The 24,387-nt window shown below is 41.4% G+C and overlaps 1 protein-coding gene across 5 annotated transcripts in view; it reads left to right on the forward strand.

The window, feature by feature from the left end:
- FNDC3B (fibronectin type III domain containing 3B) overlaps positions 1-20,353 on the forward strand; it is a 312,077-nt gene extending 291,724 nt beyond the window's left edge. For all 5 annotated transcript variants that reach the window (XM_064492811.1, XM_064492820.1, XM_064492826.1 and 2 more), the window contains 4 exons: positions 4,744-4,910; positions 7,425-7,552; positions 16,831-17,163; positions 19,814-20,353. In XM_064492811.1, coding sequence (XP_064348881.1) covers positions 4,744-4,910; positions 7,425-7,552; positions 16,831-17,142 — 607 coding nt within the window. In that variant the 3' untranslated portion in view covers positions 17,143-17,163; positions 19,814-20,353. The remainder of the gene's footprint in view (positions 1-4,743; positions 4,911-7,424; positions 7,553-16,830; positions 17,164-19,813) is intronic.
- Positions 20,354-24,387: the final 4,034 nt, after the last annotated feature.

Below are 24,387 nucleotides of genomic sequence, written 5' to 3' on the forward strand. Positions count from 1 at the left end.
CCTCCAACTCCAGAAAGCCTAAAGGCGTGGAAGTGGGAGGGATGCCATTCTGGGGACATCCTTGGGCTTTTCCAGCATTGAGAAATGAGTTACATCATTCATGAAACTGGGTGCATTGTCATTAATAGCAGTGTTGCAAACAATAACCACTGGTACGTACCAGGCACTCACAAGTGCTAGTATGTTGTGATGGGTTCTCTCTGAGTTACTCCGTGGAGTTCTCACAGCAGCCCTCTGGGTGGGTAGCCGCTGTCATCAGACCCATTTTACACAGGAGCAAACAGCTTTCTTGGCTGTAGAGCTGAAGATCACAAGGCTGTTGAACCTGAACTCAGACTCAAGTCTGCGGTCTGCAGAGATTATTACCTACCGTGCCTTCAGCCCCTGCACCACAGCAGAGTCCACAGGTGTTTCCACACCTGCCCTCTTAACGTGGTCTCACAGGAGCCCTAGGTCATGGGGATGATGCCTCCAAAGGTATGTGGCCACAGGTAGCAGGGGTTGAGGATGAAGTACACGACCTCTCAGAGGCACTGCCAGTGCGGACCCAGGGCTCCACGGAGACCTTTAATGACCTATGATACCATGAGGGTCCCTGTGGCTACATATGCCTCAGCCTGAACTGATGATAGAAAATTACTCAGTGACTTTACTGAACATGTGCTACAGTCTAGGAACCATGCCACCTGCTACTTATTTTTATACATACTTACATGTATATCTATGTATCTATATATAATTTCATTGTGTTTCTGTAGCACAGGAGCATTTGTATAATGAAAGTAACAGCGACCATTTCACTTATACTTCTTGGTCACCGAATTAGATTAACTTACTGAGGGGAGAGCTATGTCTAGTGCAGGTCATGACTGATGGCAGCAGAACATCACAAATTCCGGTGGACCTGTTCTGGCTGGGGCAGGAAGTGGGAGGGGCCTGGGTGGCATGCATTGAGAGCCACAGTGGTCCTCAGGGCACCTTAGCCTGACTAGATGGTTGGTGGCAATCATGGTATAGCTCCTGTAACCATTGGGCACCCTGTGTAGAACTCTTTCTATATGTTGAGCTCAGTGCTGAGTTTTTTACCAACATTTTCACATTTGGCTCTTAAAACAATCTTTGAGGTGGATACTGTCCCTGTTTTGCAGATCAGAGAAATGCTTAGCAGGGGCAAGTCATTTTGCAGTAAGGGACAGAGCTGAGGTTCGCGTCCAGTCTTCCTGAGTGCAAATCCTGTGCCCCGCTGCTTCTCACCAACGTGTGGGGAGGCAGAGGGAGAAGTAAAGGGGGTCCAGTCTTCACCAAGCAGTGGGGTGGCCTAGGAGAGGAAACACTCCCCAGTAGTGCATCCCTTGTCACCTGGGCCACCCCCTGGGCTTGAACAGTCAAGGGATTGCGAGCTCAGAGTTTTCGCATCTCCTGCTAGTGTTGTAGGCACTCCAGCTGCTGTAGGTCCTCCCCAGTCCTAGTTGATCCCATTCCAGGGATGATCTCCTTTCCCCAGGGCTTGGGGTAGTGCACTCTGAAGTGATAGGGATCAGGGCCTTCAAGACAGCAGGACTCCTGTCGGCCTCTGGTTGTGACTCATATCCCAGGGCAGGTGGTGCATGAACACATGTGGGGTCTAAGCACTGGCTCTCGGCATGAAGTGTAAGGGGGAGGAAGAGCCGTGGGACAGCTGGGTGACTGCTGCCCTCCTCCTCCTCTTCATGGCAAAGCTGTGCTCTGAGCTCTTGACTCCTTGGTCATTTTAAAATGTGGGGTCTTGAATCATTGTGTCTGGGGATGTATAGCACGTGTAATTCCTTCACCACAGGCCTCTGGCTTACTTCTTAATGAGTTTTAAAATTAAGTTGGTCTTTAAAAAAAAAAGATTTAGGAGAGAGAAAACAATTAAGTTGGTCTTAGTAAAACAAATATTTGATGAATATTTTTAATCTGTCCCCAAGTGGTTCTAGCCACGGGGTGTTAACCTACGGAGCCTCCTGGAGAGGCCACTGTGCAACTGGCTGTAAATCACTGGCTCTGAGGAAAGAAGGTTCTTCCTTCTCCTGCCTCTTGGAATGACAGGAAGTGATTACAGAATCAGGTGAAAGATTATATTCTTGTCGTGTTGGCTTGTGTGCTTCTGTTTTGTTTTGGTTGGTCTTTATTGTTTGAAAGAGAAGTTACTGTCAGCATGTGTAGAAAGAAATTTAGGATCAACAGATACTGATTTGAAGCCTACTCTGTGTAGGAACTGGATCTGTTTCATGAGCTTTCTCATTGAATCCCACCTGTCTTGGGAGAGAGAGACCCTTGCCCGCACTACACTGACAGGTCTCGGTGGGAGAGGATGAACGGCAGTGTCTGCAGGGCAGTGCCCCTCGCCTCACAGCCGACCCTGCACCTGGGAGGAAGGAAAATAAGCTCCATGTCAGCCGACAGCCATGGAGATGACCTCTCAGAAGGGACAGTGGAATTTCTTTAAAATCCTGTCTTCTCGGCATTATAAAATGATGATAACTAACACACATTGAGGGGTTATTACTTGTCAAGACTGTTCTGAGTACTTCTTTTTTACTAACCCACTTACACCTTGCACCAGCTCTGTGAGGTCGGTTCTGACATTGTCTTTATTGCACTGTCCCTCGACACAAACAAATGTTCTAATGGCAAAATTGTACAGTTTTTCATTCCTATCCCCTGTTCCACAGTGCTTGTTCTAAACTGGACTGCAATTTTAAAAAATTAATAAAACGCTGTGGTACAGGAGCAAAACAAGTTAAAGGAACAAAATAGCTATTCGAGAAACAGCAGATTTTGATGAATTTGAAAATTGAAATTATTTGAAAATATACTGTTTGCTCAGTTTCAATTACGGTACAGAATTAGAGCACTGAATCTGCTTCGGGAAACGTCTTCGTGAGCATGAGCGCTGCTGCCTACACAGGTGTATCGGACTTCCTTTGCCCTCCTTAGGGCAGGGCGCAGACAGGAAGCAGCACTGTTGCTGATAGACCTCCCCAAACGCCTTTTAAAACTGGGCTTTGTTGTAAGTTTTCAGTGAAGATGTAACACTTACTTCTTAAACCACGACTTCCGTTTTGTGTGTGATTAAGGGCAGTTACTCTGGGTAGGGACTCTAGCCCGGGTGAGGCTGAGTTAATAGGTAGCTGTTTGCCTCGCATTAGCGAGGGGCATCTTCATTAAGGTGGTGGTATGGCAGGAGCGCTAAATAGATTACCATGGCATTTGTGGGTTTCAACCTGGACTCTGTCTTTTCCTGAAATTAAAAATGTTCAGTCTTCAGTAAAAGGTGCTTCCTAACACGTTGAAGCAGAAGCCACATTAAATAGGTGAAATGACTAGGGCTCAGGAACTCAACTGCAGAGGCTGATGGACGCATGGACACTTCAAGATAAGCATTGACTCTGGCAGGTTTTGTGCAAAAGCTGTTTAATCTCTGTGCGCCCATCGGGACTGTTCTCCAGCACATGGGAAAGCTGCTGCTCTCCATCAGAGAACCCCGCCCACACACAGGGCCAGCTAACCCACAGGGACAAGGTCAAATTCATCTTTGAATACACAGAGCCTCACACACAGCAGATGTTCAAGAAATGCCGGCTAAATGAATGCATAAATTCTGCTTACCCCTTCGGCCAAATTGGCCTATGAGACGTTTTGAATTGTGTGATTCTATCACTGACGGACTTCCAGCAGTATCTGAAGACAGCAGACTGTCCTCAGATGCTGGGACGAAGCACAGGAAACTGGGAGAAACAGTTGGCCTGTGTAGGAACGAGGCACTGTGGTTGGATTAAGTCATACAGCAGTTCTCAAAGTGTCCCTGCACCAGCAGGTTCAGGGTCTGAAAGGGTCTGGGTAACTTACAGGAAATTATATTGTTTCCAGATCTTTGCATTTAACTATAAAAAGACAAATGCTGACATAATATTGTAGTTCTGAGTAATCCAATTTCATCATGATACTAATTTTCTAAGACCCTGGGGGAAAACAAAATATAAGGCCTTATTTTTTATCTTCATTACCTTCTATGTCCATGTCTCATGGAAATATTAATTAGCAGAGAAGTATAGAACAGCCCTGATTCAGAGAGGAGAAGGATCCAGAAGCTGCCAGTCTAAACTGTCCAGCCACCTGTGCTATTTCTGTTATTTTGATTAACCTGATGATTCTGAGCAGTTTTTTTTTTCCATTTTACATATTTTCTCAAAGATGAATAATCCTAAATGTCATCTTACTAGTTTGAGAAAGGGGCTTTGAAAGCTCTTGGAAAGATTAAAGGTTAAAATTTAAAGAATTTTCTAGCTAAACCTCAGTTATTTAGAAAATTCTGGTAAAGAGGACATTGTATTTCTCGGGTACCTAGTTAGTATTAACTTCATTGCCTGGTACAGAGTAGAAGTTAATGTATCAGATTATATAAAAATTGTGAAAAATTTGAAATTGCTAGTTTTCGTTAGTAAATAAAAGCATGAACAACTGTTGTTTCTAGAATCTATACCATAATTAAAGGGATCTCATTCTAAGCTTTATGTGCTTAAATATATGTTTTTCTTTTATGTGAACACATATGAGACATTAAACTTAACCATAACGTAGCAACTAGTTGGTTATTAATTCAGATAGTGTGAAAAGCATTTACCAAGTTGGGCTAATCTGCTCCACATTTGTATTGTAATTAATTTCTCATTACTAATAAGAGTTCAGGTAGCTAATGGATTCTGCTCCTTTCTCTAGGTTTATTTCAATCTACAGAGGACCCAGCCATACCTACAAGGTCCAGAGACTAACGGAATTCACATGCTACTCCTTCAGAATCCAAGCAGCGAGCGAGGCTGGGGAAGGGCCCTTCTCGGAAACCTACACCTTCTGCACAACCAAGAGCATCCCCCCGACCATCAAAGGTTTGTGGACAGTGTCTTCGGTTATGCTCTCCTGTGAGAATGAGGAGATGTTGGGACTTAGAGTGGGAGGCTCCATTCTGATCATAAATATACTCTTCTCATATTTCATGTATCAGCAAGATAGAATCAAAAGAACTTTCTAAAACAGAAGGTTTGGCAGTGGGTTCTCTAGGGGAAATGAGAGGCCTTAAAGGAAAAGGGCCTACCAGTGATGACCTTCTCAAGTATGGTAAATGTTTATTACAAATAATTTAGTGGTGAGGCAGTCACAGAAGATAGATGGACAAAGAAAAGAAACGGACCTGAGTGACAGGTGTCGGGTTAGGAATGGGGGTGAGCTCCTGGTGGTAGTGCTTTGGGCGGTTCACCAGGGGAGGTGTGAGTATCTCCCTTCAGGGGTTGGCATGCGTCTTTGGATGCCCGTGGTGCAAGTAGAGACTGAGGTGGGCAGGGTCCACGGCCCTTCCCCCACTCGAAGGCCGCAGCAGGGGCCTGTCCTCATCTCCTGGGGCATTTGTCTTGAGGTTTGTGAGTGACTGGTTTACTCTCTGCCCCCTTCACGGGAACAGGGAACAGGGAGTGAGTGAAAGCCAGTCACCCAGGTTCTCCCTCCACCAGGTCTGCTGAGCCCTCGTCTCCCATTTTCAGCCAAAGTTCTGCCTTATGCACAGCAGACTGTCAAGGCCGGGCAGCCAGCAATAGCCGGGGCTGGCTGGGCCCTTCCCACCCAGCCTTGGCCCAGGCCCAGCCCCCCACGGACTCCAGAGCCTGTGCCCCCCTCTCCCCAGGAGTGGGACGCTGGCGCAGGTCCCTGCTGCCTGTCTTTGCATTTTTCCAGCTGCTGCCCAAAATGATTCTGAGGCTGACAGATAGACAAGCCGCCCACCTGAACCAGGTCTTACGTGGGGTATAGTGAGGGTTGGCTGCATGTGGGTGGCTAGGCAGTGAGCACAGATTGTTTAAAAGGTTCCTATGTATCTGGCCTCAGGAGCAAAGCCGTTGAACTCACTGCCTCCACACAGAGGAGCTGTCAGCCCCCTCCGGGGCAGAGTCTGTTAAGGAGGGTGCAGGGCCTCCAGGACCCGGGTCAGAGTCTGACTCACTGGCTTGCATCCTGTGAAGGTTCCCATAGCTCCTTCCAGGGTACTTAATGGTAGATGCCGTCCCCCTGCTTCCCTGCCCCTCAGCAGTCCAGAAGCTCTGGCAGCTGCTGTTCCGTGTGACTGAGATACTAGTGTAAATGGATGTGCCTGTGGAAGGCGTTCCGGGTCACCTGGGCAGGAGGTGCCCTGGCGCTTTGTGCAGCTCCGTCTTCCAGCTGTAGCAGAAGAGATTCCTGAACACACTGGCTGCTAGGTTTGTTGTTGTGGCAGGAAGGTTTGCCACATTTACCAGCCGGCTAACTTCAGAGATCTTTCTGGCACTACCTTTGCCCCTGAAAGTGATTGCTGGGGGAGTTGCATTTTGTTGAAAACAGAACATGAAATCCGTAGCCCTTGCATGTCGCGGTACGTTTTCTTCAGAAGGGCAGTTTCCTCACATGTGCACGTGGGCAGGTCGTCTTCCTCTCTCTCTCAGATTCAGGAAACTACTGTCTTAGCTAGAGGACTGTTTAGTCTGATGAGTCTTTATTTAGTTTTTCCATAAATTGCTTGGAGTTTTGGCCAACTAATACCAATTTTTTTTTCTTTTTAAGATAAGTTATTTTCTCAGAATTACAGGTAGAAATAACTGCCTCTAAAGAGTTCATGTAATTAGAAATTAGAAAGGAGTTACACATTCTAGTTAAAAATAGAAAAATGTATTGAATTAAGCTGTAGAGATATATCATAAGCTATAAGAAAATATTTTAAAATTCTATAATATTTAAAGGCTTTACTGCAAACTACTATAATTTAGCTTTAAACCAGAATGAGAAGTGTCCAGTAGGTGAAAAATAAACTAAAAAAATACAAATGTAAGCTAACTTTTAAAGGCTCATCTCAAATGTCGCCTGCTTCTCAAACCTTCCTTAGACTCTCCCACAGGTGTGACTTTCCTTCCCTCCCTTAGAATTCCCCAACATGTTGTTTATACTGCATTTTGATCTGCCTTACAGTTTTGGTTTTTTGGTCTGTACTTGTTTCATACCATTCTCACCCCTTCCTTCAACCAGGTCTTAATTTCCTTGAAAGTAGTATTTATCATACTTATTTTTGTATCCCCCAGAGAACCTAACAGCATAGAAGGTGCTCATTAGCCATCGGAAAAAAAGACAACAAAAATGCAATCCAGGCCAAGTGCAGTTATAAGATAATGAGCAAAGGATCTTTCACCAATGGCCTGCTAGACGTGGAGTGTCTTCTCTGTGTAAAGGGTGCCTTGCTAGTTTGATAAAGAGGTTGGGCAAATAAATTCCCCTCTCAGGGCAGACTCAAGCAATCACCCTCCCTCTGGGTTCTAATAGTACTAAAATATTGATTATTAATACGATACTTTGAATTTTGAGCTTGGATGTGTGAATTTGTATTTCAGCACCTCGAGTAACACAGTTAGAAGGAAATTCATGTGAAATTTTATGGGAGACGGTACCACCAATGAAAGGCGACCCTGTCAGCTACATTCTGCAGGTATTGGTTGGAAGAGAATCTGAGTACAAACAGGTAAGAACCGGTGCGCATGCGTGTGTGCAGCCCGTCAGGGTCAGGCGGCTCCTGGTCTCTGCCTGTTGCCGTGAATGATTCAGTGACCAGTGAGCTACATTTTTCTTAAAATCAGGCATAGAAATTGCCTCACATGTACCCATCACCCAGTTCTTTAGGGTATACTAGCCCTAACTTACATTTTTTTTGTATGTGGTGGTACCCTTAAATTTTCCGTTCTCAAGCATAATCTTGTAAAGAGTTTTAAGTTCTGTATTTGATATTGGCAGTGATGTTCTTAAGTATGTAATTGAAAACTAAAGTGCCAGTGGTTTTACTCTAGAGGGAAGTAGTGTCAGCCTAACTAAGGAAGCCCATGTCCTGTCTGCCTTCTTTATAAAAGTTATATGACCTGTCAATCAGTCCTTGAGGCCTGTGACTCGGGAGCTCTGGTCATTGCTTGTTACCCTTTAATGTGCGTAGGACTCACCTGAGAATCTGTTAAAGTGCAGATTCTGACTCAGTAGGTCTGGGGCCGAGGTTCAGGCTCCCAACTGACATTGACATTGCTGGTCTGTGGACTAATTTGAGTAGCAAAGCTGTACAGATCACAGGATAAACTCATCCAGAGAGAGAATGGGATTGGAGTATAGCCAGATAAAGAATTTGTGTTTTTTTTTTTTTATCATTCTTCACACCCTTTTTGATCCTAATTCTCAGAAAGCCCCATATTATCCTGTCATCGGCTATGGAAGATTCCCATACTCTGTAGGTTTCCGCAACATTCCCGGGACTTATTAATTATGTGAAATCAGGATATAATACTGTTACTCCATTAGGAAAGCAGAGACCCATTCTTTACCAACACTTTTACTGTGGTGGGTGGGGGAAATGTTTATATCAACTCAGGAAGTCAAAGACAAATGCCACCTGCCTTCTGAAACATTAGTATAATTGTAAAGACCTCTTTATTCAACTGTTGAGACTCTGGACACACAAAACAAGTAGAAAATAATTTGATCCAGAGTTTTTTCTAATTTGCTGGTTGATGTTCCTTATATAAGTAATAAAGAATTTATTTAAATAAAAATGTTTAAATTGGGGGAGGGTATATATAGCTCAAGTGATAGAGTGCATGCTTAGGATACATGAGGTCCTGGATTCAATTACTAGGACCTCCATTAAAATAAATACACCTAATTACCTCTCCCCCCCCCCCAATTTTTAATTTATATAAAGAATCAAAGAAAATTTTGGTAACTTTCACAGCGCTTTTATCTGACACTTCATATTAACAAAGAATGAATTGCTGTAAGCACATTTTGCACAAACTTTAAATATGACAGCCACCAGTGTTGATTAATATCAGTGGGTGATTATTACCAAAGTTTCCATCATTCCTCTTCAGTAAGAGCAAAAACACTATTGTTCCCTTTCATTTTACAGTCTCATTTTATACAGTATATTTCATTTCACAGTAAGTGATTTTATGTGTGTAACCGTTTCATCTTAGTGCACAGATATGATTGGTTTCAGAGTCTCAGCTCACGTAGAGAGCAGAGGTTCAGTCATCTTTAATGCTACTAGCACTGTCCTGTCCCACAGCAATGTAAAAATGCTTAAAGGATGAAATGCTACCAAATTTCACAACACATCATTTGACATTTAACAATATTCACTTCCCAACAGTACATTCCTTGCCTGCTCATCATTTTAAAAACCTTTTATTCCACCTACCATGCTTTCCTACCTGTACATGGAAGAACGTTCTGCTTCTCCAAGAACAGTGATTGCTGTTTCACACGGAAAAAGCATTGTTTGCCCAGTATGTATACCTCAGGCTTTGCTAGAGTATACGTTAATCCATTCATAATTTAGATTTTATTGGCAGATTGGCTGTTTTGAATCTTGCTATTTGTTTAATATTACATATTTAGACCCATAGCCATACAACTACTAATAAACAATCACATAGATGCCCCCAAATATGTTTCTTACTGTTAACAGCTATAAACAAGAGTTTTGTGTTGAAAATAGGTGAAAACATAGTACACCAGGGCCGGCTCAGTAGATGGGGATTAGCATTCTTCTCCTAACCATGTGTTTCCTGCATTTTCCAAGAAGTGATTAAGGCAGGTAGTGGTACATGAAAAGCCACAGTTGAATCAGGGACAGTTTGTACTGAGTTTTTTTGCTTCTCCCTATTCAATAAGCATTAACTTTAAACATGATGTTTTGAGTACTTCATTCACTTGTTCTGGACACAAGATAGGGGATGAAACCTATTTATATTATGTGTGCAGAGAGTAACGGTTAAAATAATTATGGCCCCGAGACAGCAGGCTGTGCCTCTCGTTTACTTTCGCTTTGCCTCTGAATTCAGTCAGTGCTGAGCGTACGCTCCAGCAGAGCTACAGGCTTGGAGGAAGCGCTGTGTATGTGTCATTTGGGGCCCTAACTAGACAGGGTTCACTAACGTGGGCTTGTTACTCATTTTTAGTTTCCCAAGACTGGCACACAGCTAGGTACTCAGTAAATGTTTCTTACGTGCACAAAAGAGGCAGTTTTAAAGGAACAGGGTTATTTAGACTTGCAGTGCTGAAAAGAATTAACTTCATTATAACTTAGGTGAAAAAAGTCACCCATAATATAGGACAGTGTCCTTCTGCTCCCCAAGCTCATTTTTACAGGTGACATATGGCAAGGACCAGGGCTTTTTCTCATATTTTGCTGGAAACATTAACTTTAACTCTAATTAGCTTTCTTTTGTTCAGCTATCATGATGTGGGGTAAGCAGCTGGTTCTAATTATGAAAGTCTATTAACTTGAAGTATTAAGTGCTCACCTAAAATTTTACTCTGCATTAGAATGCATGCATATATTTGGCTTTTCTGCCATTTAAAAAAATCTCCCAAAGCTTTTTTCCAGAAGCTTAAAACTTCTTTTCAAATAGTATTAATTATAAAGCATTCTTGAAAAGAATGAAAATTGTATGTACGGGCAGGTGACTGATTTTTTTTTTCTCAAGCCAGAACATAAACAGTTTAATAAATACATAAGAATGTAAAATGAAATGATTCATATTCATTTCCTGTTCAGACAGCAATAATCTTTTACATAAAGTATCTAAACACTGAAGATGAGAAAAAGGTAACAGATTGCAAGAAATTACCACCTATTGGGAGTCAGAATTTGTGACAAATTATTAATTGTTGTTGCTCAGATTTGTTGCATTAAGACAACCTTTGAAGCATCTGAAAATTTATAGAGCTCTGCATTTCAGCTGGTGGGCATCTCTGTATCAATGTGTTTTGTATCATTTTTTTAGAATATTATTTAGGGATGTGTATTGATTCTTTGTGGTATCACAGAAGGTGCTGTGAAGAAGGATCTTCTCTTTACCTTGACAGAACTATTTTAAAGACTTGAAGCTTACATATATTTTAAAGGCTTTTGATTTAGTTTCCTAACCCAGAAATTAAACAGGCTATGTAAAAATTTTAAAAAACCCATGCAATAAGACAGTCATAAAGGGTCAAATCTACAACAAGAATAGATCAATATATTTAACTTAAATTTCTTAGGTTTATAAGTCCCTTTAATATGATGAAGGCTATGACCCCTTACACCAGAAAAATGTTTATGTATATGTCCATTTAAAATTACATATGAAATAAATTTATATTCAGTTTCATGGGGTTTTGTAATAGGACTCCTGGCTTATTGAGAAACTTAGGTGCTCTGTACTGAGGGATGCCTGGCGTAGAGCAGAACAGCATAATCAGTGCTCTGAGCTCACAGGCCCCCAAGCAGCAGCTCAGGAACAGTGCCTTGCCTGTCTTTCCACTTTGGCTCGGGGACAACGATGCCTGCCCAGCATTGCACCCTCCACAGAGGAGGCAGCAGGTTAGTGGATTCCCATTTGGGCTGGGGGTAAGGGGTGTTACATCTGCCTCCCCTAGTCATGTTTTTGGAGGAATTAACTCACCTCTCTGAGTGTCAGCCATGTTGTTGTAAAAGTGGAGGTGCTGATTCTCTCCAGTGAGCAGCAGTTCTGTTCAGCCATGAGCCCAGCCTGTGTAGATGACAATGCTGTGAAGGTATATCTCCCTCTCCAGTTCCTGGGAGAAGGACAGCATTAGTAAAGAGACACAGGCATTGGTCCAGATCCAGGCCTCCAGCAGGCTCTCCAAAAGGCTCCCTGTTTCAAGGATTTGAGCTACACAGCATGTTACTTTGAGTTAAGAGTCACAGATTCCTCATTTCAGTTATCTGTGTATTTCAATCCTCTCATTTGGAATACACATGTCAAAATTACTTTAAAATATATTGTATACCAAATCAAGAACAGAAATAGTCTTTGTAAAAATAATATTGCTTGTGTTTATCATGATACTATGATTGGTTACTTCAAGAAGGATAGCCTTAAATAGAGCTCTGCCTTTTAAATTGGGTTGAGGCATGAGGAAGAGCCCATAATGGTGCCCCTGTCAAAATGGAAACAAAGGGACACCAGGCACCAGCCTGCTTCCTGCTGTGGTGAGAGGCACAGTCCCAGGAAAGGTCACCTCAGCTGGGCTGCAGGCCTGGCTGTGATTATTTACCTAGAAACAAATCAGTTATCTCAAACCTCAGGAAATGGGGTATTGAGATTGTTTTAATTTTTCCTTAGGTAAGAATTCATCCAAAAGGCTTAATAAGCATTGTTGACTATTTCTTAAATGTATTAGAAACCCCATATTTTCTCTCAATACATTGAAAACAACTTAATCATTGTTAGTGATTCCATTCTATACAGTGATGGTGGGACCTGTGCTAAACTGATTTATGTGTGGGTTCTAATACTTAATGTTCACATGTACTTGTTTCTGGTAATTTTCTTTTTTCAAACTGTGGTATAAGAATATCTACTCTAAAGTGCTTAAGGGTTCTAAGTAGAGAACATTCACTGAGCATCTACTTTGTTCTAGCCATTATGCTGGTTGCTATGGAAATAATAGAACACAGCCCCAAATGCAATACATGCCATATGTATATAGACAATATATATATATCATATATATTTCTAAAGATAGTAACATTGTGTTGACAATGCCTGTGGAAAGGGGGAGCTATTCGAATTAAAATAGGAATGGCTAAAAAAAATTCATGACTTAAAGTTTAATTTCTGATTGAACTTGTCATTAAAGAAGTTTCCTTCAATTAGATATTCATTTTTTCTTTATTAAGCTTTTTGCCTAATGGTATGAGAAAAGTAGCATTCCTTTGCTTTCAGAATACATTTTCAGAGATCTTTAAGGAGTTAAAGTTGAGGACTACCATCAGAATTTATATATAAAGTCTCTGTTCAGGATTCTATGAATTGGGTTTCTGGGAAATTACTTCTAAGCCAACTTTCTTAGAATAATCTGGCCATGCAAATTCTGGAAACCACAGGAATCATTTAATCCTAGATATAAATGTACATAATGTTCGTTTATACCTACTTTCCAAAAGTCTCTCAGACATCTGTGGGGCATGAGGTTATTGTTTGCCATAAATTAAGAGGCCACACCACAGAAATTCTGCCCAGGTCTTTGCTTGTCACAAAGCGGGTTGGGGAACTACTTTCCATACCTCATATAGGAAAGGCAGTGCTCTCCTTCTGGAGCAGTGGGACCCAGGGAAGTTGTGGAGTCCCTGGGAAGACAAAGTCAGAGGCCGAGAGAACTGGACCCAGTGTCACACTGTAGTAATGAGATGAGGACTAAATGGAGGACGGGTGGTAGCAGCACTGCCTACCTGGATGGAAGCAGCAGAGCTGGGGCACTTCCGGTGGTGAGCATGCACATAGGTGTTGCAATTGGAAGTACGACCTCATCTGGGGTCCACCTCTCCCCTTGTTTGCCATGAGACATTAGGGAATTAACAGCCTTGCTGATCCTCAGTTTTCTCATCTCTAAAATGGAAGTAATACTCACCTGCTAGAGTAATCAGGAGGATTAAATGTGATAAAGTTGGCTTATCTCCATCATATTCCTTTTACAAAGCATTTTTCACGTACAGTGCTTTTAATCCTCAACCCGCCTTGGGGTTAAGTTAGGTACTGGTACTATCCCCACCTTAAAGACGAGAAAACGAAGGCTCAACGCTATTACTTGCCGAAGGTCACAAACCTAGAGAAGTGGCCCAGCAAGGACTTAGACCTGGGAACCTGATGCCAGTTCCTGTTACCATGCCGGAGAGGACTATGCCTAGTGCCTCCTGGTGGCCATGTCAGACCAGAAAGTTTCCCAGTGTTGCACAGAAGAAAAGAGCTCCAGCAGATGCAGTATTTGACCACTGGACAAATCTGAACATTTCAAGAGGTGTGGTCTCCAAAAGAATTGATGAAAGAGGTCTACCAAGAAGCCTTGCAAGCAAGGCTTAGATGGCAGCTTTTCTGCAGCTCCATAAACATCCCAGCATTAACTTATCACCACCATAGAATGGATTGTGTCCCTGGGCCATTGCCGATAGGAAACCAAAGCCCAGATGACAAAGGGACTGGTAAGCTAGTACGCTGGTCCCATAGATTGCAAATCATTCTCTTCATGAACAGTCCCAGCAGTTTCAAAGGAATGACATGTCGCAGAGAATATCAACTTGAGCTTTTAAATTTAGTAAAGTAAATCAAAATTACAAAAGTAAAGAACAGTCATAATGAAAAAGTCTCTCTAAAGAAAAAAACTTACACCATTGTTTTCCTGAGACCACCACATGTTGGGAAATAATTCAGAGACAATACCGTCGCCGTACGTAGTCCGAGTTCCTGATTAGCTGGCTGTGTGTGGGTTGGGTCAGTCACCATGACAACAAGCTCATCTTAAAATACCCATTTAACTGACTCATCATTGGAACAGTGAGCTGTGAGAAAGGAGTGGTCTCCCAGTACCGCTGGGGGTTTTCTTTACAGCGCTTTTGTTCTTGGTTGCTCCAGCTGAGTTCTGCCTGTAACCCCACTTGCTAAGATACGTGCCACAATCTTTAAACAGAGTAACTCAGCAGGAGAAATGTGCTTTAAATGTTACAAAGGGAATAGCAAAAGCGAGAGTGAATCTGGAAAAGTATCAGAAACACTATTGGTTTTCTAGGGCTTAGTCACTAAATAAAAGTACAGTAAGACTCAAGGTCTAGTTGTAGAGTTTGAAAATGGGGGACGAAAACTCTGAAAAAGGCCGGACATCAGGTGAACATCGGGAGTCCGATCCCTTTTGTGAAGTGTGATCCTTTTGCTGTCTTTCTGTTGGCGCAGCACTGGTGAGTGAGTGGCCAGTGCACTTGTGCTCACGGGCAAAGTAGCCCACTTCTTGCAGAAGTTTACACAGTAGTGTTTGGACACACTGAGCATTGTGGATTCCCACTCATTCTCTTTAGTTGGCGAGTGTTTCAGACAAAGTTGAGATTGTTGGAAATACTATTTTCTAGAAAATTTGTATTAGTGGGCAAAATTCACAGCTTTACTAAGGTGGCCTGTCACTAGGTTGAAAATGCCCCTGTCACTTTTAATCGCTGTGTTCTAAGAATATATTTAGAGCTGTTTTAAGTTCTGAACAGTACTAGTGACAATACTAGCTAATTTTACCGTGCAGTTGCTTATGTACCAGGCATGTTTTAAGCACTTTACAGGTTTTAACTCAGTGCCACTCAGCTAGAAAGTGTTCAGTTAATTTCACTTGTTTAATTATTCATCAACCAGCTCTCTTAACTGATTTGGTTGAGTTCCAGCTAGTTTCTTCCTATCTCTATTTATGGACTCTAATATAAGCCATGGATTTTTATATAATTTTAAGCTGATTATTTCCTCTAAGTTTTTTGAGGATTAGTATCACTTTGATAGAAGAACCATGTAAGACCTACCTCCTCCACCCTCCCTTAAAGATTCCTATTATCTTCAACTCAAAGGGTGGTAAATGTAGTGTTCAAGTCCTTGTAAGCCTCATGGTGATTATATTAGAGTTAACAAAGGAGAAGAAAACATCCTAGATCCCTAACGGAAAAGAATAGCTTAGTCATACAGACAAGAAACACTAAAGACAGATAGACATTAGATTAATTGTTAATTTGTGATAAACTGGACTGCATTAAACATTTCTCAAAAACGATTAGGTAAGCCACAAAGCTAGGAGAGAATATTCACAACACAATCTGACCAAAAGAAAATCTTACATCCAGATTATATAAAGAGCACTTATAAATTATAAAAGCAAACAAAAATAGGCAAAACAGTTGAACATACTCTTCACAAAAGAAGGCATATGAATAGCCAATGAGCACATGAAAGGTGGGAAACACCATTAGGCATCAGGGAAATGCAAATAAGGTACCATTCTTACCCACTAGAATGGCTAAAATATAAAAATGACAATAACAAATGTTGGTGAGGGGTAGAGCAACTGGAACTCATGCTTGGCTGGCAGGACTGCAAAGGACTGCTTGGGAAGGCTGTTTCTCAAAGTTAAATATAGACTTATGACCCTGCACTTCCACCCCTTGGTATTCACACAAGAAAAAATAAAAACTTACATCCTCAAAGATTTGTGCAAAAATGTTCATAGTAATCTCACTATATAAAAACTCCAAACTAGAAACTGCAAATGTTTCTTAAAATAGATCAAAGTATAGGCATATATGATGGGATACTTCTGCAGTAAAAGGAATAACTACTGAATCCGTAACATGGGTAAATCTTGTAGGGACAAGAGAACGCATAGTGTTTGATTGCATTTATGTGAACTTCTAGAGCAGCCAAAACGAATTAACAGAACGAGAAATCAGAATAGCGTTTACCTCTTAGGGGTGGAGGTGGATATCTTGATGGAGTAGTGTTACCTGCTGTAGCCAGTTGTCAAAATCATTCAACTGGAACTTTTCATTTTATTTCTATATTTTTGTCTCTATTAAAAAATGTTAACTTGTTATGTGCACCAAGATCACAGAGCCCTTTGTAAGAATCAAATCATCTTCTGATTTATAGCCTAAATTACTAAAATTTAGCTAGATGCATCTTGATTACGTGTGTCAGCTGCGATTCTAGCCAGTGCCTTATGTCTTGTCAGTGTCAGAATCACTGAATTTGTTGTGCTTTATTCGGAGTAGGTTGAAGTACCTTTTTTATGGATGAAATAGAGACTGGGAGAGCTACCTTTCCATATAACTTTTGTTGTTATGAGTTCATTTAAACCAAGCCTGGTCCACAAGGCCCCTGCTGTTATATAAATATGACTTCAGAGACCACACTGTCATAAATTAATTGACCAGGACTGTCCGTTTTCTTGCAGGTGTACAAGGGAGAAGAAGCCACATTCCAGATCTCAGGCCTCCAGACCAACACAGACTACAGGTTCCGCGTGTGTGCGTGCCGGCGCTGTGCGGACACCTCTCAGGAGCTAAGCGGGGCTTTCAGCCCCTCTGCGGCTTTCGCGCTACAGCGAAGCGAGGTCATGCTTACCGGGGACATGGGGAGCTTAGATGATCCCAAAATGAAGAGCATGATGCCTACTGATGAACAGTTTGCAGCCCTCATTGTGGTTGGCTTTGCAACTTTGTCCATTTTATTCGCCTTTATATTACAGTACTTCTTAATGAAGTAAACAAACCCAACAAAACTAGAGGTATGAATTTAATGCTACACACTTTAATACACACATTTATTCAGATACTCCCTTTTTTAAGCCCTTTTGTTCTTTGATTTATATACTTGTTTTACAGATTTAGCTAGGGAAAAAATATCAGTGTTTTGGTGCACCTTTTTGAAATGCAAAACTAGGAAGAGGTTAAACTGGATTTTTTTTTAAAAAAAAAAAAAAGCAAACCAGATACCAAAAGCTAGCTTACGTTCTCTCTTAAATTTTCAGATTTGCCTTTATTCTATTTTTTCACTGATGTCTTTTGCAAGCCTTTGATTTTTTTTTTTCCATGTTACAGTTTAGTAATTTATATTCACCAGTCACTTCTCACGTCTTGATCATCTGTTTCTGTGAACATGAGTCACAGTGCATGTAGTTACAGGGCTAGGATTTCAGTGTTGTCGGAGTCTTACCACACAACCACCGCCACATCCAGAGATGTGTTCACTCAGATAAGGCTGCCCTAAACAATTGTTTTGTCACTCAGTTAAACTTTGTTTATTAGCTCATTGAAATGAAAATGTGTACTTTAATCTGAGATGTTTTAATAATCTGTATTTCTTATGATTTTAACACTATGAGCTGCCTGTCTAAGAAATCAAGTAACCAAAATGCACCTATAAATTGTGGAGCATTGTAGATTTTACCACGTCAATTCATAGCAGTAACTTTACGAGGGCATTGTGCAATAGTTAGTTTCCTTGTTCAGCTATTTTAAAAGCTGCTTTAACTTGTTTGTCTTTGTATATAACTACTTCTAATCTAATCACTAGAGTTATTATATATTCTGTTATGTTTGACCAGAATTATATGACGAGAACTGGTGACAGTTTAGTGCCTCTGCCCATTGTCCATGATTTACACTAATTGTGAGCAGTCTTCTTACATGTCAGCTCATTCTTCTTGAAAGATTTGCCTTTAGGCTGTTCTTTGAGGTATCAATGAAGTGATTGAATTTCAACACCTTAATTCAGTGCACATAATATGAATCTAACAGCAGATGAAAACTGATAAAACCCAAAAGAGTCATCTAAATTTGTAGTTCCTATTTCTGGGGTTGACCTGGCCACGTGTGGAGAGGGAATGGTCTTCGGTGGTAAGTAAGCACAGGGTGTTTGGGGGTCAAGGAGCCTAGATTCTCTCCCTGGATCTGTCACTAACTTGCTGCGTGACCTGAACACGTCACTTTACCTCTCTGTGCCTCAGTTTTCCCATGCATTAAAAATAAAAAAAAAAACAAAATGGGGATTCTAATGTTTGTAAGTGCTTTGAGATCCTTGATCAACAGGTGCTATTGGAGTGCAAAGTGTTACTCTTGCATGTCTATTTTGAGTCATGAGATAATCAGTTTTAACCCAAAGTCATTGGATTATTTATATGAAGTCCATAATGTTCGCGTACCTCAGGGACATTTAAGAGTTGGAGGTGCAAATATATTCCAAAAGGGTGCAACAGACACAGTGTATCCCCCTGCTTCTGTTTTTGTATATTTTTGCTACTTGGTTTTTCTTGATCATAGCTATTTTGTGCTTGGTCTATGTTGTCTTAAAATGCAGTATCCTGTACTAGCTTAAAATATTCCCATACCAAAGTCATGGGGAAACCAACATTATTTTGTTTTTGGTTTATTTATACTATATTCTGCATACAGTACTTTAAATGCCAATTACAGTGCAATCTTTATTTATTGTAAAATTTTTAAAATGTACTTATGTACTAATTTTTCCTTACTGTAGCATGTTATTTTGTGTTTTATACTTTTGTAATTTTAGGTCAGTCTTGTTCCTCGGCAACATCTGTAGTATTATCATTTTCTGACATTTTCTTGTTTTTAATGAGCATCTAGTGCATTAAATGCCAAAAAAAAAAATCCATTATCAGTGATTGAAACGTTTACATGTACCCCAAAAAAACCGTAATCATCTCTTGAAAGAAAGTGCTAAGATCAATGAATTATTCTGTGTGCCTACATTGATGTAGTAAGTACTAGAAAAGTTCTGTATTTTGTTATTGACTATAATTATTAGTTTAATTAGCCTTGCAAACTGATGGCATCAAGGTAAATATATTTTTGCCAAAGTTCAGGCCTTCCAAAACTCATCCCTCTAAAATGTGTGTTATGACCCACTCTGACGGTGCACCTGCATCTTCTGAAACAATTTCATGCAGGTGTTTTGGGGAGAAGGCATTTTTTAAGCAATGAAGATTCAACTGAGTCGAAGAACCCTGTTTGCAGGAGAACAAAAAGCGTCCCTTTTTGGAAACACTTCAGAACTGCTGCTATAAAGAAATCCTCTGAATTGGTTGAAATTTTTTAAATGAAATAATATTTTAGGCCAAAATTGCTATGAACATTTGATCCTTTTGAGATTTTCGTACTATCTATCTGTGTAACCACCAAGAAGCTGAAGTGTGTGAAACACTAGCTGACGGCACTTTATTTTATTGCTCTCCATTATTTGGTGTTCATTGTAATCCCTTCAGTCAAAAAGTTGTTACTCTATCTGGCACTGTTTTCTATCACAATATGTGTACGTGATATTGATATATAACTCTATATATATTGCCATTACACATGAACAATAAAATAAAGTGTTATGTTAACCTTCTCTCTTTGCCCTTTTGCAATATGTAGGAACGAGTGAGTGGCTTTCTGATGCTCTGTATGTCAGACTCCTCCCTGGCACAAGAAATTCCAGTCGTGTGAAGCAAAATGTCCTTTGTCCTCAAAGACATTGTTTAAAAAGAAAACTTTTTTAAGAAGATTTTTTGCATATTATCTGCCTTGTTCCTATCAACTTGAAACGTTGGCATTTTCTAACCGCGTTTTGTTGGCTACAGTGATTCAGTATTCCTGTCGAAATTGAAAAGTGCCCTAATTGAATGTGTTTGAATGTTATCCTTGCACAATTCTTTAAATTGAAAGACAAAATGTTTTACCTCACTGTTGGACATACATTCCAAGCTTTTCAACTTTAGGAGAGAAAAAAATAATCGTATGTTTTCCTGTATTGTAAATTTTAGACTATTTCATATACATTGTATTAAAACTGCCATATCAATTTTAATGTATAGATTTTGCAAATACTATGCTATATGTAATACCTAACTGTACCTGTAGTGTATATGTAATATATTTATGCCCAATAAATGTTTTAATTCTTTCTGACTTTAAGTAGGGTTCTTCTGCCATGACTAGGATTGCTTTTGTTGTTGTTACTTTTTAAAACCTTAAACCACATCCCAGAAGTCGTAAATTCAAATGCCTGGAGAGGCCAGGCGGGGGTGCAGTGCAGGGTGCTTCCTGTGCCATCTGAGGGGCGGCTGCAGCCCAGCCCTTGTCTGAGGTCCTGCGGGATTGCCACCCACCATCACCAAGGCTGATGTTTCACAGAAACTATGAGTCAGACTTCCGTGTGTGAGCCAGTGAACATGGGAATGTGGACCAGACAGGCCCGGGGGGCGCCAGTTCGTTGTCAGAGTCTGCGTGGATAAAGGACCTCTTTGTCTAACATTTTCTCTGTATGCCAAACCCAGGAGCCCAGGTCTACCCCCGTGACTCGCCCAGTTTTGACCTCCTTCCCTCCTCCAGGTCTCATTCCACAGCAACAGCAATAAAGTGGGATGTGACCACCGTGGCCACGGCTTCATCATTATAAACTCTCTCTTCCCCACTCTATGAGGGAAAAGTAAGTGGAGAAACTAATTGTTTATAGGAGAAAGAGAGCTTTGAGTTACAAAGAAGAGTAGGTCATTCTTTGCGGTCAGAGTAACAAGTTGAACACATCAAGTTTTGCATGCTCCAGACTCCACCCCTAAAAATACGGTAAAGGATTTTTTTAAGTCACAACTACTCTCGACACTGGGAAGAAGGAGAGAGAATTATTAGCACCAGAATTTTAGAAACCCGACTGAAGAAAGCCACATTCTAATTTAGTAAGGGAGAAATGACCGCCAATTCAGTTTACACGCAGAAAGTGCTGAAGGCTTACAAGTGGACAGAAGCGTGTCCCTCTGACGTGACCGTGAAGAGGGAGGGAGGAGTCCAACGTGGTAGGAAGCTGTTTAAAATGCTGTGACATCCATAAAGTCCCTCCCTGTCTTCTTCAGCTGGGCAGCTGCCCCTCCACCCTGGAGAAACCAGAAGTTTATCCACAGGAGAAGGTAACATTCTCCCAGTCCAGGGGCTATTTTAAGAGTTACCTGAAGATGAAATGGTTCAACAGGAGCACCCTTAGTAATTCTCAGCCATGGCTACACAGTAACACCACCCGGGGAGTTTTTCAGATTCCCTGTGTTCAGACCCTACGCCAAGAACATGAGTATTTCTGGAGCATCAATGTTTTTTAAAGCTCCCCAGCTGGTTCCATTGTGCAGCCACGACTGAGAACCACCGTCCTAAGGTGAAGCTCTCAATTCACTATCCTATAGCAGCCTTTTAGTCCTCTAGCTTCGCCAACCAACAAGGTAACCCGACATCTGATGAAAGCTGCTAACATGAATGCAACATCCAAAGCCACCAGCTTGGAAGAATCAGAGGCTAAGGGAGAAGCAGCTTCAGCAAACTATCGTATCCCCAGAGAGATGAGAAAAGTCATGTGCAGACTAAGGGTAGAAAGCTATGGAAAAGAACACCTGAAGAACGTGGGAACACTCAACTGTAAAAAATAAAATGATGCCGTTTGCAGCAACATGGATGGACCTAGAGATTGTCATACTAAGTGAAGTAAGCCAGAAAGAGAAAGACAAATACCATATGAGATCCCTTACATGTGGAATCTATAAAAAGGAGACAAATGAACTTAATTACAAAACAGAAATAGACTCAGATATAGAAGACAAACTTATGGTTACCAGGAGGGAAAGGAGGAGAGAGAAATTGGAAGTTTGGGATTTGCAGCTACTAACTACTGTATATAAAATAGGTAAACAATAGGTCCTACTGTATAGCACAGGGACTATATATTCAATACCTTATAAATAGCCTATAGTGAAAAAGAATATGAAAAGGAATATATGTATATACAAATGAATCACTATGCTGTACACCAGAAATTAGCACAACATTGTAAATCGACTGTACTTAAAAATATGGAAACATTCTTGAAAATTAGAAACTCAGTAGAATGGTTAGAAGCTGGAATTAAGAGAATAACCAAAAAAAAAAAAAGTTTTATAAAAAAAAATGGAGACATGAGGATCACACCAGGACATTCAATATCCAAATAACAGAACTCCAGAAAGAACAGAGGAAATCTGTAAACACATGAGTACCCAGAGTAGAAGGACACAAAAGTTGCTCAACATGATGGATTAAAATAGGGCCTCTGGCAAGACACACCGTCTTAAAATTTCAAAGCAGTAGGACCAAGAGAAGCTCCCCCAAAACCAATCACACGGAAGGATTAGAAATCAGAGTAGCTTTATACTTCTCAGTAGCAACACTGGAAGCTAGAAATCAGGCAAGATCTTGAAAGGAAAAGATTCCCTACCTGTTTACTCTCAGTCAGGTGTAAAGTATCAAGATATTTTTAGAAACTGGAGCGCTCACATACTTGCCTCCCATGCACCCCTTCTCAGGGAGCTGCCCGAGATAATGCTCTCCCGTATGAGTGAATAAACCAGGAAAGCAGCATCCGTGGGATTCCACCTCTGGCGCTGTTTGTGCGGGTCAGGTGTTGGCTCTCTGGCCCTTTGCCTCAGAAGGATTTATACAACTTTGATTTTAGCCCTTCCCTACCCCCAGTCCTGGTGTGCACGTAAACACATACACACATGCTTCCATGAACAGAGAGTGCAAAATGAAACTTTTGAACACTTCTCAGGATATTTGCCTTGAACTAATTAAAACTAACAGATCTGTGTGCAGGTACCCATACCCTTTGTTCAAGGTGGTAACTAAAGAAAGTTCCCACCCCCACTGCTAGACTCTAAGTGCCTCAAAAGCTGAGGGGAGGGAACAGAAGGTATACCCAGGGCAGCAAGTCTCATTCAGCTCTGCAGCATGTCACAGTGTCTGGCATATAATTGAAGCTTGGGGGGAAAACAGGGGTTTTTGCACTCAGTTGACTAATTTGATAGGAAAAGTTCACATAGCAGTGATGAGATCCTTAAGACTCTCTGCTCCAAACCCTAGTTGTTTGCCATGGGTGTGTTATTTCTGGTGCAATATTTTGATTTTTTAAAATTACGGTCAGTAAATTAAAAAGTGGAAATCTCCCACAAAATACTGGGATTCCAGATTCCACTGAAGTCTGAGCGACCCGGCAGCTCTAGGCCTGGTGCTGGAAAGGCAGCTATCACCAGGGGTGGACAGTAGCTGTCCTTGTTGGCTGGCATTCGCTCTGCACCTGGCTGCACTTCCCACCAAGTCCCTGACATGGATGTGGATGGTAATGGCTCTTCTAGAAGAAATCTCCCTGGGCTCATCTCCATCAACAGGGAGAAAATGGTGGGGGAAGGCCTTCGTGAATGAGGAAGAATGTCTATAAATCTGCTTTTCCAAAAAAAAACACAGGAAAATTACCCCTTTTTCAGAGCTTTGGAAATTAACCAAAGACTTGTAACAATCTGAACCTTGGTAAGAACAGCCAGTTTCGTGGTATTTTACCTCAGTCCACTCCCTCTCCCCCCAGCTCCAGAGGAGCCTGGAAAACCAGCAGCCCTGTAACCACCAGAGGGAGCATATTGGGTCTGGGGCACCTCAATATAACTCATCCCCAGCGCACTGTCACTATTTAACCGGCTCACAGCTCTCTGGAAAAGCCCACTTGCAGAATCGTGTTACTTAACCTGCCTCAGAGCTCGCTCTGTGGGAAAGCCTTATAGCCAGGGCATTTGTTGAAAGATACTTAGTGGAATTGTTTAAACTTGCAGCAGCTTGAGGGGCAAACAAGAGCCTGGCCCCAAACTTCAAGACCTGGAGAACATGCCATGCCCACAAGAGGTTTTACTTTTAAAAAGCTTGTAACATAGTTCTCAGGGTCTGGTAGGCAACGTGCATGTACAGGGCTGTGCGCACACTCAGCAAAGACTTACGAAGGCCCTGATCTCACTTCTGACTGATCTTCAGGCCTGGTGCAAGCAGGGAGTGAAGGCTAAAGCAGAACTGTAAATTCCCTGTACATTGAAGGTGTGCTCCAGTGTAGAGTCCCTTGCCAAAGGCTGGAAGACTTACCAGCTCAAAGCACTTAAGGAAACCTGTTACCA

Source organism: Camelus dromedarius, chromosome 2, assembly GCF_036321535.1.
Source record: "Camelus dromedarius isolate mCamDro1 chromosome 2, mCamDro1.pat, whole genome shotgun sequence".
Lineage (NCBI taxonomy): Eukaryota > Metazoa > Chordata > Mammalia > Artiodactyla > Camelidae > Camelus > Camelus dromedarius.